This window comes from Mastigoproctus giganteus, chromosome 7 (genome assembly GCF_048544385.1).
Source record: "Mastigoproctus giganteus isolate SK-2022 chromosome 7, ASM4854438v1, whole genome shotgun sequence".
Taxonomy (NCBI): domain Eukaryota; kingdom Metazoa; phylum Arthropoda; class Arachnida; order Uropygi; family Thelyphonidae; genus Mastigoproctus; species Mastigoproctus giganteus.
This window is the reverse complement of record NC_143581.1, coordinates 185483423-185500713: the sequence shown is the minus strand read 5'-3', so window position 1 is coordinate 185500713 and position 17291 is coordinate 185483423. Positions and strand designations below refer to the sequence as shown.

At 35.9% G+C, this 17291-nt stretch overlaps 1 protein-coding gene across 1 annotated transcript in view; it reads left to right on the top strand.

Annotated features, from left to right (window-relative positions):
• Positions 1–17291, top strand: part of LOC150083394 (putative phosphatidate phosphatase) — a 95882-nt gene that overhangs the window by 57287 nt on the left and 21304 nt on the right. The window contains exon 4 of the mRNA XM_090378494.1: positions 8060–8117. Within this exon, the coding sequence (XP_090234620.1) occupies positions 8060–8117 (58 nt within the window). The remainder of the gene's footprint in view (positions 1–8059; positions 8118–17291) is intronic.

Genomic DNA, 17291 nt, shown 5'->3' with positions numbered 1-17291 from the left:
ACTCTAGTAGCGCTGCTCACTTGGTAAACAGGCGGTAGGTGTTATCGGTCTGGAGCAAAGTCGAGAACGATATACTGATTGACAGGTAGGTGTGGCAAACGACATGCTGATTGGTGCGCAAACACAACACACAATAACATCGGTTTAGTATCATTGTAGCAGCACTAATGGTAACTCCTAATCGCACATACCTTAACATTTACTGTAATGGTGAAAAAAGGTCAGGTTACCTCGACTTGAATCTCATGGGAGCTAACCAACCCCTCCACTTCGGGAGGGGGTAACCTAACCTTTTTTCTTTAGAATCAGTCATATTTAGAAATACATTTATAAAAAAATAAATTTTTTTATGAATTTTATGAAAATAAAAATACAGTCATAAAAAAAATAAATTTTTTTATGACTGTATTTTTATTTTCTTGTTCAATAATATGCCCTAACAGTGAAAAAAGGTCAGGTTACCCCCACTTGAATCCCATGGGAGCTTGAACCTCTGCTGAAATGGAGGGATAACCTAACCTTTTTTCTTTAGAATCATGAGTGGACTAGCACATAAATTGTTTATTCATAAAATATTAATTTTTTATTACTGTACTTTTATTTTTAAAGACACTCATGTGGATACACACTTATCATAACGTCAATCAGCACCTTAATAGCTATTCAGTATATATATATATACACAAAGAATCTTTCTTTCTTTTTCTATTATTTCCCAACCTAACGTTTAAGTTTAGGTTGCGAAATACAAGGAAACCTTTTCTTTTATTTCCTAACCTACCATTTAAGCTCAGGTTATGAAATACAATAAAAAACAAAGAAACCTTTTCCTTTTTTCGTAACCAAACCTAAATCAATAATACAGTAAAAGCACTCATCAACTCCAAAAATCTGCTTTTAATAATGAGAAAAAAAAAAAACACAATGAAGAACATAAAAATGAACAAAACAAAATTTTCTCAGAAAAAAAATTCATGAGTACAAATCATATAGTTGGACCTGAATAGCTATTCACAATTTGAGTAACAATATTGTGAAAAGTATCTTCATAATTTTTCCCATAAATTTGACGCCACATATATTCATTAATGTGACCCATCAACATATGTTTACAGCTGCCATTTACTCCTTTAGTTACACTTTTTAGTTTCTTCCACTGGGCTTTGATATTATTCGTATGTGCTCTTGTATGTGGATCTACAAAACGTTCCTTATGTTTCACCGTTAAATGTTTGTACTTCTTTTTTTCTAAGGCCGTAATACGGCTATATGCATGCCATCCATCTGTTATGATGGTAGTATTTTTCTAATAATGCGCAAAAGAGTTTTTGCTTTCCGATTTTTTATCAATTTCATGAAGACGAATTTAGATTCCCTTTCGAACACACCAAACACCCATTTCTTCTTAGCAGTTAAATTTGGTCCTCTGTGATGTTTTGGTTTTACCAATACAGTTTCATCTGTTTCTACAATTTTCCCCGATCCACCCAACTTAATGGGTTTTTTTATTAACTGAAATCCGCAAATATCCCTTAGTTTCTTATAAAACTTAATCGCTGTCACTTTCAAAATTTCCAGATGGAATGCTGTCTTAGTTACTGGCGTGCACGTTGACCAAAAGTATATAATGTACATTATCTTTTTCAATGAAACTTTTGTATTTTCCATAAAACTATGTTTCAATAAAGAAACTCTTGAAGAACATTTTTTGCAACACCACAACTTTCCACGTGACTCTGTTCGTGATTCAATTAGTTGAAAATAATCATTGCATTTAAAACAGTACAATTTTGGTCTTATCAATTTAGTTTTCATCAAAAAATCAAGCAACGTTTTATTTTCCTTACAAATTTCTTCCATCTTTAAAAGATTCATCGCTACTATTACCTATTCACCGTTCATTACAAAACTATTATGCACCGTTCTTTACTGGTAAATACACATCATAATGCCAACCAATGACTACACAGTAGCTTGTCGTCTGTTGCACCCACCACCAATCATTTCATCGTTTGCCACGCCTACCTGTCAATCAATATATCCTCAATTTCTGCTCCAGATCGAGCAGCGCTAGAGTGCTGTATCAGGAAGCTAATTTTCCGCATAAGTTATCCGACGTTTCTCGTCGTTCTCATGCAGGCTTTCTTTACCCAAGCCATTGTCCCTTATAAAAAAATAATTAATCGACCAAAGTTCATTGAAGACACGACATTCGGAATCAATTTTTCTTTTCCTTGACATCTTGATTCGCTAAAATTAAAATTAAAAATTCAAAGTTAAATAAAATTAAAAATAATATGCATTTATACAAATAGCACTAATAAATTCTTGCGCATGATAATCGGTGCAGCGGCCCGACGACTACGGTCTGAATGAGAATAGCTGACCAGGAGAAAGATTAATATGTGTACTCGTATTTACATTGCAAACTGCAAAGAACGCATTGCATACAGTTCTTTCACTAATACTTACTTGATTAATATTTAGATTAGTGTTTAGCAATTGTTTTAACAGTCGCTTATTTTAACTTTACTATTTCACTTTTTGCCAACTCGTGTTCACCGGAAATACTTGAGGCTATAAACTTATAGCCTTGGGCACTCGCACTGTTGGGATTTACGACATCACAAGAAACACTGCTGCCAAGTGGAAGTGCACAGAGTTGCAACAATGTTACAAAATTATATTTGGACGCATTTACATTATATTTTGATTAAAAATATCCTTATATACAATATGTAGCAACCAAAAAAGATTTCTATAGAATAAATTTCACGAGGCAGATGAAATCATCTGGCGGGCTGTAGGTTGGGGACCCCTGATCTAAATGATCCTGAATTCTACCCTTGATCATTGTATCCATGATTTTCCCTACTACTGAAGTTAGACTGACTGGTCGGTAATTTCCCACTACACTCTTAGAACTGCCTTGGTGATACATTGGCACTTTTTCAATCAGACGGAATCACTCCTGAGTCCAGTAATACTCTCATATTATCCTTAATGGTAATGGTTCTATGATAGGTCCCTAGTATATCTCCACTTCTCAAAACCTGAGTTTGCCGCTGCTCAGTGTCACATTTTTTCATTCCACTAGTTTTTTCCATTCTGCTTAGAAATTTGCTCATATCTAGCCAATTCATAAAAAAGGGTGATAAATCCCTCCCATCCAATTATTGTCCCATTGAACTTACTTTTACTCTTTCTAAAGGAGAAATCCATCATCATCCTCCAACACCTAATCTATCTAGAAGCCTTCCTTTTTTTTTTTTTTTTTTTTTTACGAGTACCCAAAACACGACAGGTATTAGAACCTATAGTACTTGCTACCATGCTTGGGTTGGAGGTTGAGGAGACAAAAGATGTTGACATTAGACTTGAACTTCTGTAGACTCTAATTTTCAGGAAATACACATGAAGGAAGATTGTTCCAGAAAACAGCAGTTGAATGAATAAATGAGGAAGACGAAAAGCTAGTTCTGTGAGTTTGAAGTTGGACAGTAAATGGATTTTGGCTGGTGAGAGCACGTGTTCTGACTGTTTTGAAAGAGAGAGCAGAAATTAAGGAAGCCAATTCAGAAAAACAGTGCCCATAGAAGTATCTGTAGAAAAAGGCATGCAATGGAAACAGAACGTCTATGAGACAGAGTGGAGAGAATCTGTTAGAGATGAGTCATAAATTAACCTAACTGCCTTCTTCTGAATGGAATCTAGAAGCCTGAGAGAGGTTTTGGGGGCACCGCCCCAGATGTGGGAACAGTATTCTATGGTAGGGCAGATGTGCGATTTGTATGGAGTGAACAGGTTTTTGGAAAAAAAGTAACGCTTAGAGCGAAAGAGAAAGCCAAGTTTTTTAGAAGCTGAGGAAGCAATATTTGTAATGTGCTTGTGTCAAGAGAGAATAGAAGTCAGGGTAATCCCCAAAAGCGATATATCATCTTGCCTAGAAATTGGAGAGTCACCAAAGATAAGCATAGGAGCTGAAGAATCCTTTTTTGCGAGATATAAGGCAGGACTGAGTTTTAGAAGGATTGAAATCAACTAAGTTGTCTTTGCCCGACTGGAGAATTACCTGGAGATCGGCATTTAAGGAATTGGTAGCGGATATTCGAGAAGTTGAAGCTGATTGAGCAGAGCAAGGTTTCTCTAAGTGGAATGTAATGTGCTATCATCAGCAAAACTATGGATAGGATTTCTGGTCAATGGAAGAAGGTCATTAATATACAAGAGGAAAAGAGTGGAGGAAAGAACTGAACCTTGGGGGACACCAGCATTAGTGGAGAAGTTAGAAGACAGATAGCCATCTACCATCACCCTCATTGAGCGGTCAGAGAGAAAACTGGATAACCAATTACAAAAAAACAGTTGGCAAACCATAAGGCCTTTATGCCAAACATGATCAAAAGCCTTTGAGATGTCAAGAGCAACTGCTTGTGTTTCACCGAACTTTTCCATTGAATTTGTCCATAAATGGGTAACATAAGCCAGAATATCACCAGTGGATCGACACTGGCAGAATCCATATTGGCGATCGTTGATCAGACGGAAGAATTCTAAGTAGTTTAAAAGTTGCCAGTTAATTGATTTCTCCATTACTTTAGAAAGAGTAGAAGTAATTGCAATGGGGGTTGTAATTGGATGGGAGGGATTTGTCACCCTTTTTAGGAACTGGCTGGATATGAGCAAATTTCCAAGCAGAAGGAAAAACACCTTTGGAATAAGAAAGTGAATAAAGGCGGCAAAGAACAGGAGTAAGTTCAGGAGCACAGGTTTTGAGAACAAGTGGAGAAATACCATCAGAACCTGGAGCTTTCTGAGCATCAGGATTTGTCAAAATCCTTCTGACATTCTTTTGACGGAAGACCACAGGAGGCATTGAATGGAGCGTCTTTGGAAAAGTTGGGAGGTGTTTTACCAAGATCATTAATACATGGGTTAGAAGAAAAATGGGATGCTAGCAGGTCAGCTTTATCCTTAACTGAAGTGACAATAGAACCATCTGGTTTTGACAGAGGTGGGAGCAGAGATGGACAAAAGTTGCGGCCAATAGCTTTGGCAAGAGACCAGAATGCTTGGCTACCATTAGGGCAAGAAGCAAGTTTTCTACTCTTAGCCTGTTCAAAATCTAGTTTGGACTGATTAATAACTGCTTTACAATTGTTGCGAGCCTTGGTGTAGGCAGAAAATGAAACTGAAGAATTGGAAACAAACCAATTACAATATGCAACATTCTCTTGAACAGCCCTAGCACATTTATTGGAAAACCAAGGTTTAGATAAAGGACGAGATTTTAAAGTGGAGTGTGGAATAAAGGATTCCATTTCTACAAGAATAATTTCACTGACACGATCTGAGCAAACGTTGACATCAGAAGTTTTGTAACCATAATCCAACCAAGGAAAAGAAGAAAAGAAATCTTGCAGGTCATCCCATTTTGCATTCTTTTAATGCCAAACAACATGAGGTTGGGAATAGCCATGAGATAAAGGCTCCGTTGGAGAAGAGACAATTACCAAGTTGTGATCTGAGGTGCCTAAAGGACCACACACTTTGACCGTGTACTTAGAAGGGTTGTTTGTGAGGAAAAGATCAAGTGTGTTGGCTGTTTGGTTAGGATTGTCCGGTATTCTGGAAGGTAAATGAACAATCTGTGCGAGGTCATTAGTAATTGCAAAAGCCTCAGCATCTTGACCAGCTGGGTATGTGTGACTATAAAACAGAAGCCAGCTGTAGTTGTCAACATTAAAATCACCAAGGAAAATTACCTCACTGTTAGGAAAGTTGGACTGGAGAAAGTACAGAGTGAAATGCAAAGAGAGGAAGTCAAAGAGCTCCAAGTGATTAGTGGAGTTGGGAGAACGGTAGAGACAACAGATGAATTTGACACAATGAGGTAGAGAGATTTTAAGCCAGAGAAGATCGAAAAAAGGAGATTCCAAATTACCAGGTCTTTGGCAGGGAATATCAGAATGGACATATGCACAAGTACCACCTTTGAGGCGAAAGGAATCATACAGTGAATAATTTGGGCAAATGAGATGAGCAGTAGTTGAATCAACCGATAACTGAGATTCTGTCAGAAAAAGTACATGGGGTTTGGCAGACTGCGAGTGAAAATGGACATCGTTGAGATTATAATTGAGACCACGTATATTTGTGAAATGGACTAGGAAGTGTTTTCGATGAGCTCATAATAGCCTTTGATGCTGATGCGCCATTAAAACCAAAAATAAACAATCTAATTAATGATGACCAGTATGGTTCTCATCAGTGTCGATCCATTGGTGATATACTGGCTTATATTAACTATCTATGGACAAATTCGGTGGGAAAGTTTGATGAAACTCAAGCAGTTGCTCTTGACATTTCAAAGGCTTTTGATTATGTTTGGCATAAAGGTCTTCTAAATAAGCTTTCATCTTATGGTTTGCCAATTGTTTTTCATAATTGAGTATCCAGTTTTCTCTGTGACTGCTCACTATGGGATATGGTAAACAGCTCTGTCTTTTAGCTTCTCCACGAATGCTGGAGTTCCCCAAGGTTCAGTTCTTTTTCCTTCTCTTTTGCTTTTGTATATTAGTGACCTTCCATTGACCAGAAATCCTGTCCATAGTGTTGCTGATGATAGCACATTACATTCCTCCTTCCAGTTTGAGAAACCTTTCCCTGTACAAACAGCTTCAACTTCTCAAATATGCAATACCAATTCCTTAAATGCTGATCAAAATCACCAGTGGGACAAATATAACTTAGTTGATTTCAATTCTCTAAAATTCTGTCCTGTCTTATATCTTGCAAAAAGAATTCTTCTGCTCCTATGCTTGTCTTACAGCACTAGACAAGGTCACATATCTGATTAGAAATCAAGGTAATCTTAGGGATTACCTTGATTTATAACCTCACTTGGCATAAGCACATCACAAATATTGCTTACTCCGCATCTGAAAAACTGGGTTTTATCTTTTGCTCTTGTTATTAGTTTTCTTCTAAACAGCTACTCACTGTGTTCAAATCTTCCTACCACAGAATATTGTTCCTGCATCCCCTTAATCTCTCTCAGGCTTCTAGACTCCATTCAAAAGTGGGAAGCTAGTTTGATTAATGACTCATCTTTAACAAAATCTTTCCATTCTCTGTCTCATTTATGTTCTGTTTCTGCTGCATGCCTTTTCTCTAGATACTTACATGGGCACTGTTCTTCACTGTCCAATTTCAAACTTCCCTTCATACATATTTCCTGAAAATTACAATGTATGGTAATTGAAGTCTAATATCAGCAAGTATCTTCTTTCTCCTATCAACCTTTAACCCATGCACAGTACTGTAGGTTCTCATACATTTCATGCTTTGTGTTTTCATTGAAAAAAAAACACACACCTTGTATAATTACAAGGTGATCAAAATTTCTTGGCCTTTCTTTACCACTTAAAAAGTGAAAAGCTCTTTCTCTTCCTGCCATCTGTAATAGTAGCAGTAAAGTTAATTGGAATGTGTAAATTTAGTTTTTTTCCTTCATGTGTTGATTGTGTCTTAAATACAATTTTTTTTTTTTTTTTTAGTTTGCTTTATTTTTGTTTTTTTCTTGATGCAGATAAATTGATATAGTCTCTAAGTTTTGTAGCATACTTTTAAATTCTCAACAACTATGGTTTAGTTTTTTGAAAAGAAAAAAATATTTGTTCACTAAATCAAATTTTAACAAAAGTGTATCAAGGGTATGACTAATTAGAACAAAATAATTACAATATTAGGGTATCATCTGTTACCCTATTATTGTAATATGGAGGAATTATTATAACATCAGAGGAATAACATAAAACAAAAAAATAAGTAATTTTTCAATTAGCTCCTACTGTTTTTCATTGTTCTTCCTGCAGAATTAATTCATTCAATTTTTAGAATGTGAAAATACAGCAGCAGCATCAGTTTGAAATTATTTTCCAGTTTTTGTTCCATAAAAATGCCAACTGAAATCAAGTGATTTTAATACTAACAAATTTAAAACAGATTAGGGTGGATATTATTACATAGTATTTAAATATTGCTTTTCATGTTGCAGGCTGTCCTTTCCTTCTGGCCATTCTTCATTTTCAGCTTATTCTATGGTATATCTTGTGGTATGTTTCTGTTCTATATAGATATATTTATAAGTGTGATTAATCATTCACATATTTGGATAATATAATGTATTTTATTCATACTGTTATAAAAGTTTCAGCTGGATTTTTTCTCACTTTTTTTTTTAAGTTAATCCATTGGAGATATTTTAGACATTATTATTATTATATAAGCTTATAGATAGCTTGATTAATTTATAAATAATGCTTAAGATTTGCTTTTTTGCTTTTATTTGATTGCACCTCAATTATTGTAGAATTTTGTCTCATTTCCTCCCACTTGTGTATTATCTTTTTTTAAAGACCTTTTGGCTATTTTTTAAGTAGGTTCTTTGCTAGCAAGGGTAGTTATGATTTTGTTTATATCCTTAACCCCCTCTCAAATCATCCTCTTGCTTTGCTTTTAAAATATCATTATCATCTGTATGTTGCCAAACTTATGTAATTTTGTTTTTTTTAATAAATTGTATCATATATACTTCTATAGTTACTTTTATTGAATTTATTTAATATTAATTTTTTAAGATTCATAATAATGTGATGTTTTAAATTGGACATGCCATAGTAACTGTATGCATTACAAATCTTTTTTTTTAATTAATTAAAATTATAAATTTAGTAGGCAATAGAAAAATTAAACCATAAAAAAATGTATGTTAAACTTCATAATACAACCACTCAAAAAAAAGTATTTTTTCAAGAAAAAAAATTCCTTTTTTATGTTACTATTGTTATTATTATTGTTTATTTTTTTAAAATTCCTATTACTTCACATTTAGAAGCAAATATGACCTTCAGTAATGTGTATCGGCGCCTCTGTAGCCAGGTGGGAAGGAGTAGCAGTGCGTAGCACACGCTTCTTGATTAGACCGGGGTTTGAGCCCGTCACCACCAAATATGGAGGATGCAGAAAAGTCAGGGAATGACCACCGCATATTCCTGGAGCAATATGGCCTTAGTTGCTAATGCTCCTAAAAAAAAACAAATAACAGTAACAATCAGTAATGTGTGTCATTAACACTAAAATTACAGATGTATTAAAATCTTTAGAAAAGACAACTGTTATTGTGTCATTTTTTTCTTAAATATGATATGAATATTATTACATTTGTTGATTGTTCTAGAGCACTTGGTTGCTCTAGCAGCACCGCTCCTGGCTCTCTGTGGCAGGGCTGAAAGGAGCAAAGATGAATAACAATGTTTCCACCTTTAAGGCCATCAAGCTCAAGGCTAGAAAAAAATGACACAGAAAATGATTTTTTTCAACCTAAGAGGCTGAAAACAATCCCTCAAGAGGAGACACCAGCATTCCCCATTCTGCACTCTCAAAATTATCCCCATTCCTTGAGCAGAAATGCATCGAGTCTGTTGCAGGTTCACCGAAATCAGTAAGGTGACTTCATTCTGGAGATCTGGTGGAGACCATGAAATCCCAACCTTCTGGATTAGTTATTAAAGCTAACTAATTTTGGCAGACATCCAATAAGTTTCTCCCAATATCACCCTAAACTCCTCAAAGGAAGCAGAATGGGACTTATTAACTGTATCAGAGGAGGAAATTGTCCAGGAGCTACATGAACAGAGTCATCCAAGCAAGGAGAATCATGACTTGAAAAGAGAAAATTTCTCTTTTCGAGAAAAATGTGAGAATTATTTCTTTTTTTAAGAAAAGAACAAAGTGAGAATTATGCTCTTTGTTGGGACAAGTCGGTAGTCTTGTCCTGAAAAGGAGCATAATTCTCACTTTTAGCTCTAACTTGCTAACAACAACAAAAAAGTAGGCTATCGCCATTGTCATGTCCAACCTTATATTCCAAACCCCATCAGGTGCTACAAATGCTAAAAATACACACTCCTAAACTGCATGTTGAGGTGGGCAATATGTCCTAATTTTGGATCAAAGGGACACAACCAATCTGACTGCACTGTTAGCACTCCTCATTGCCCAAATTTTAAGAGTAACCACCTGGCCGTCTCCAAAACATGTGAAGTATGGAAAGAAGGATAAAAATTCAGAAATATAAAGTGGACAACAAAGTCATATACTCGGAGGTGAGAAGAGAAATAATAAAAACAGAATCAGAGTGTACGTAGACATGTCATAGCTGCCCAACATTTTCAGTCGATAGGGATTCAGCTGTGTCAGTTTCTCCAAATATATCTATTGCAAATTGGACACATTCCGTACTTTCTAATTCCAAACATTGTCTCTCGCAACAAACATCTGAACAAGCCAGTAATACTCCAGTCACCATTCCAGCTGATGTTTTTCCAACAACAAAACCAAAAGTGACAGAAACCATCAAAGAGCATCATTACTCTCCACCATAGGATACCAATGAACAGAATGATGCAGATGATGGAATTTTAGGACTTCACGTGACTGATGAGATGGATGTAATATGCCACTATTTTCCCAAGAAAGACAAAACAAAAATAGATCAATACAAGCAGGAATCCTTCAATGGAATTGTAGAGGTTCTCGGAATGTAAAAGACAATTTACATGCTCTCATCGATCGATACAAACCAGCAGGCAATTCTTACAGGAAACTTATTTAAATTCACAAGTGTGTCCTGCCATTAAAAATTATACTATCTTTAGACGAGATAGGAGTCTGAAGGGAAACGATGTTCCATCAAAACATATTTCCCTTCAGACTGTTTTTGAAGTAGTGGCAGTATACATTGTAATTGATATCATGCTAACCGTAGCTTCTGTATATCTCCCTCCTAATTTCTCAATCTTCTCAGATGACTTTGAAAATCTAATAGATCAACTGCCATCTCCATTCTGCTTACTTGGGGATTTCAATGCTCATCATCCACTATGGGAATCTCCAACAATTAACAAGAGGGAAAACTAATAAATTCCTGCTTGATGCTTTTCAACTTACCCTGTTGAACATGGGTGAGCCTACCTATATCCAGTTTTCTACAGAATCCATGACTGCAATAGACATTTCACTCTGTTCTCCCTCCATATTTGCTAATATGGAGAGGTCAGTCTTGATAACCCACTAAATAGTCATCATTTACCAATTCTTTGTGAGCTCTAAACACAGTTAAACTAATTTTCATTCATCTCCCCACGTGGAAATTTCCTAGGGCACACTGGAATGAATATGCCTCTCATGTTCACTTTGATGATGATATAGTCCAATCCAGCCCGTTGGTAATGTCGCTGAACATATAACCAGTCAGATATTACAAGCTGCTGCCTCTGTAATACCAAAATCTTTTCCAGAAAAATGCATAACACAGCAATTACTAGGCGCCTCCGTAGCCAGGTGGGAAGGAGCAGCAGTGCGTAGCACACGCTTCTTGATTAGACCGGGGTTCGAGCCCGTCACCACCAATACGGAGGATGCAGAAAGGTCAGGGAATGACCACCGCATATCCTGGAGCAATATGGCCATAGTTGCTAATGCTCCTAAAAACCAAACAACAACAACAACAGCAATTACTGGTGGAATCAGGATTGTATGCATACTAAACAGGAAAAAAAAATTGAGTTTGGAATTCGTTTCATAAATTCCCTACAACTGCTAACCTAATTAACTTTAAAAGACTCAAATCCAAGTGTGTCAAATAAGAAGAAAAGCAAAGAAAGATCCTTGGATTAGTTTTCATTAGTCTTCACTTAATTGCAAATATGTGCAGTCCCCAGCCTCAATAATAAACTGGAAATGCAGAAATAGTGAATGCCTTTAGCTAAATCATTTATTAGTATATTGGCAGTATTCTCTTACAACCCAATCTTTCAAAAAATAAAGGCATCTACAGAACTTTTAAAAGCTCTCACTAAAACATCTAGTAGTGCCACTGGTCCAGATGGAGTCCACTGCATAACACTTAAACAATAAAGCAAAAACTTACTACTAAATTTTTACAATCAAATATTTTTAGAAAATACTTGTTCTAACTCTTGGCATCACTCAGTTGTTGTAGCCTTCCCAAAGCTGCTACTACTCATACCTTTTAACAAAAAATTACTGGCCAGTTTCATTGATAAGCTGCTCAGGAAAAAGTGTGAAAAAATGGTTCACAGGTGGCTAACATGATTCCTGAATTTTTGAAATGGGTTTTGGAAGAATGGGTCCACATTAGATGGTCATGGTTAATCTTGATATTGAAAAAGCCATCAATACCACTTGTCATTGTTGCATTCTTCAGGGTCTTCATTCTTTTGGTTTGAGAGGACACTTGCCCCAATTTTATACAAAGCTTCTTACACCACAGAACATTCAGATTAGATATATTAACAGCTTATCCAAATCAATAGAACAAGAGGAGGGTGTACTGCAGGGTTCTATCCTCAGTCCAACATTATTTACAATATGAATTACAAATATAACATGGAACATACCAAATACAGTTGAATTGTACATATTTGCTGACAACCTCATTATCTTTTGTCAGTCACAAACTATGAATACCATTGAAAAGCAACTTCAGCTCTCCATAGCCAAAATAAGTGTTATGAAATGGCTGTTCCCTAGCAGAAAAGAAATCCACTGCAATTCATTTCTGTAAAAAATGAAAACTGCATCAGGATCCAAAAATATATTTAAAAAACAGTTCAGTTCGGTTCATTATGTCCTGGGGTGCTGATGGAATCTTCCTCTTACATTTCTGCAAAACCTTAATTCCATCCTGCTTGGACTATGGATCAATAGTCTATGACTCTGCAAGGAAAAGTTCTCTATTATACCTGAATACTAATGTTCTCCCCAGGACTTATCGAATGGATGCATTTTAAGCAATTTAAGAAAATTTAAGCAATTCTCGTGGTACTGTATGGTACTGATCTTGATCAATATTAATTCGAACATACTATGCTATTGAGGTCAATTCGACAGGAGCATATATAATATTAATTTTTGCTCTGGATCACTTAAGTCACATTTATAAATAACAGAAAATTAAATAATATTGTGAAGTATTACACTTCCCTACCTGACTATTCATAATGCCACCCAGCTGACAAAATTTTCTGGTAGACCACTGCGAATACCATCCAGCATAGTGCCCTTAGGATAGCAGTGGGAGCTTTCAGAACATCTCCAGTCCACAGCCTGTATATTGAGGCAAATGAACTCCCTATATATCTGAGGCAAAAATCCTTATTATTAAACTATACAGCAAAAATTAAAAGTATTCCATCTTCCACCCATCTGGGACTACCTGTTTAACCTTCAATATTTCATGCTATACCACAATAAACTTAATGAAAACTGCCCTGTGGGATTTTGATTGGAAGAGCCCATGCTCAGTTGGGACAGTAACTTCCAGCACATCATCCAAGACTTTGCTAATGCTGAACCTCCCTAGACTCAATTCTTAATTTTTTTGTGTTAGTTTCTAGCTGAGATCGGGAAAATGCTCTCTAGCAAACAGCAACTTTCATCAGCTACATAAAGCGCATACCTTGGAAAATTCAGAAAAACTACATTTCTATACTGATGGCACCAAAACAGATAAAGCTGTAGATGCTGCAGCAATTTTCTTCCACATTCTCATTAGCTGTGTCTCTTCCAACTGAATGTAGTATATATACTGCCAAATTGTATGTAATAAAAGTAGCCCTAGATAACATAAATGACCACCATTTCAAGCAAACTCTGATATATAGACTCCTTGAGTGCAGTCACTGCTATTCAATCTACTGTTTCCTTTCTGTCATCCCATACTGAAACAGATCCAATCTAGATTATGTCACTATCAAATGTCCAACCAGATGGTCACCTTTTGCTGGATCCCTGGTCATACTGGCATCCCAAGTAATGAATGCGCAGGTCGTGCTATTAAACATCCCAATACTGGACCATCTTGTCACTGAAAGTGTCCTACACTGACTACAAACCCATTATTAAATCAGCATGTAGGAATCATTGGTCTCAACTGTGGGAAACTCAGATTATTAATAAACTTCTGCAAAAAAAGAACTGCAGCAGTAAGCATCTAGGTCCAGGAGAAGCAGGCGAGAAGAAGTGGTTCTAGCAAGACTTTACATTGGTCATTCCTATCCAACTCATCTATATTTGCCCAAGAGAGAACCATCTATATTTGCTTTATGGGTGGGAATGTTCCTTCTGTCAATCCCAGCTCACAGTTCAAGAATATCCTCATTGAATGTTCTCAGCACTCAAGTATCTGGAAATCTAGTTTTAGCTCTCTATCCAACTTTGCAGGAACTTTTAACTTTTTCACATATACTTGGCAATGATGCAAATTTTGAACTGTTTGAATATTTAAAATGCATAAATTTATATAATCATCTCTGATCAGCATAATGTGGAAGATTTAGTCAAAATTTAATCATGAACAGGCACATTATGGCCCAAGTATCTGCACCAAAAACCCTCAAATACAATAATAACTTGATTCTTTTTTATGGGGTTTGTAAAGGATCTTGTCAAATAAAATAATTTGCATATCAAATAATAATATAATTAATACATCTGAACTGTTGTGGAGTGTTGATAAACTGCTTCTGGATGCAGTCATGGAAATCTTTATTGTGGAAGATTCTCACATTTAAAAATTTTTCATGAGTAAAAACTTCAATTGTGTGATCCATTTAGCATGTGCACATTGCTATAAGGGGCATTTGGAAAGTTTGTGGCCTGAGTATTAAAGGGTACAGTGTTAAATTTTTGTACTTAATGTATAACACTTCAAATAGTAACCCATAAAGTTTCATGCAGTTTCAATAATATCTTTATTTAATTACAAGTCCTGAAGTCAGCAAGGATGGAAAAATTATCCACCATGTAGTCATATAGTATTTGGAGGAAAAAGGAGTAATGCCAGAGGCAGTTCATGAGGATATGGTTACAACGCTGGGGGAGAATGCCCCTTCCTATTCCACGGTTAAGAAGTGGGCTGCAAAATTTAAATCGAGGGAAAGCCTGGAAGATACCCACACTGTGGAAGACCTGCAACATCCATCACTCCAGAAATTGTTGATAATTATTATTATTATTATTATTATTATTAGCTATATGGTGCAAGGAAGCCTGAGGCTTATGCTGCACCAGCCAAAAAAAAAAAAAAATTCCCCAGTTACCCTGAGAGAGAGAGAGAGAGAGAGAGAGAGAGAGAGAGAGAGAGAGAGAGAAAAAGTAAAAGGGAATCACCAAGAAAGGGAAGAATGATGATATCCAGCTCAGGACCCTGGGTGTGCCAAACCCATACTCACCAGATGTGAGCCCCTGGGGTTAAATGTGCATGATCTGGTGAGGAGTAATCAATGAGTGACAGTTCAGTACATTGCCAGGGTTTTGGGCATTTCACTTGAATGTGTGTACCACATAACAGCAGTTCTTGCTATGAAAAAGATGTCAGCAGGATGGGTCCCAAAGTTGTTGAGAGTAGAAAATGCACAAGAACTGTCAAGGAAAGTGAACACTTACATTGTTTTCAAGCAGATCCAGCAAATTTCCTTGCAGGGTTTGTGACCAAGGATGAGACATGGGTCTGTCACTTTAAGTCCGAGACAAGGGAGCTAAACAGTAGAAACATTTAGACAAGAGTCTAAACAGTAGAAACTCAGCTCTTCTTCCCTTCCAAAGAAAGCCAAGTTAATTCTTTCTGCTAGCAAGGTGATGGTATCAGGTTTTTTTTATGCTAATGGAGTGTTGCTAGGGGATTACCTTCAGATTTCTGAACTTTTGCAACTCCATGCTCATTTTGAGAGGTTAACAGATGCCTACATCTTGGGTAATCTTCAACATTTTCATGTCTGTTTTTGAATGCTTATACCATTCAAACACACTGGTACGACAGCGTTTTGTGACCATAAACAATCTTTAACATTTTATATGTTTCTGTTGCAGGTTTTCCAGTTTAAAGCAAAATTTGATATTTGTTCATTGCTCCATTACAAAATCATGACATGGAACATTAATGCTACTAACAAATCTGGTTTTTATTTGCAACCTGTCAGCTTACTGAACATTCTCTCTACTGCCGTCTGTTGGAGGAAGCTTAAACTACAACATATCACTTCAGTTTCAAACTCGTTGAATGTGACTGCAAAAGTGTCAGTCCAGGAACTTTATTGCGACACCTTGTATATTTGAGATCTCCTTCTCCCCCATTTTAAGGGGGAGAAGGAGATCTCAAAGGAAGCACAAGCTTCTTGATTAGACCAGGGTTTGAGCCCGTGACCACCAAATGCGGAGTATGCGGAAAGGTCTAGGAAAGACCACTGCATATCTCCGGAACAATATGGCCTTAGTCGCTAATGCTCCTGAAACCAAATAACAACAACCAAAATTGAGGGTTTTTTATTATTATATCATTTTTAAGTAGTTTTTCTTGTACTCTGTTTTTTTTTTTTTTTTTTTGTTGTCCAATTTTTTTTCACTAAGTGGAAATTTGATATAACGCTCAAGTAGCACATAAAACAGTCCTTGTGTTCGGGGATTTTTAATATATCTAAAGTAAGAGCTGCAGCAGTTTGGTTAATGCATTTAGTGCAATTTTATGATTTTGATTGCTTTAATGTGGGGATATTAAATCAAATCATGCATATAATTTTTACTATTTATCATTTATAATCATTTGGAAGCACCATAAATCTGAACTATTAATACTGAATGTCAGTATAACGAAAATTTAAGATTATTAAAAAAATTATTATTCTCTATTCCAGTTTCTTATGTAAATAGATAGTATTTCAACTTTACTATTATGTATTTCAGCAGAATGAATCAAAAGTGATTGTAAACTGTATTACAACCCGTTGAAATTTTAAAACTAACAGGATTATCATTTATGGGATTATCATTTATGTATGATACATGATTCATGCAGGGTAACATTTATTTTACTTTCCTACTCTCTCTGGGCTGCCTTATCCAGTTCAGAGTAAAATAGTGAAATATATAAAACCAGGGCTTGGTTTTATATATTTAATGTAACCAGCATTAGCAAGTTTAAATTCATATCACTGGATTTAAGAATAGCAGAGTGCAATGTATGCAAGCCCAGTATAGCCTGGAAGTAAAAAACTCTAAATATCCATTGCTGTTAACTTAGTCTGTGACATGTAAACTGCAAGAACAAGCTAGGCTTTGCTATATACATTTTTCTGGAAATTATTAGTTGTATTCTTTTGCTTGCTTGCACATTTGAATATGCAGTCAGTTTCTGATGAAAGAAAACC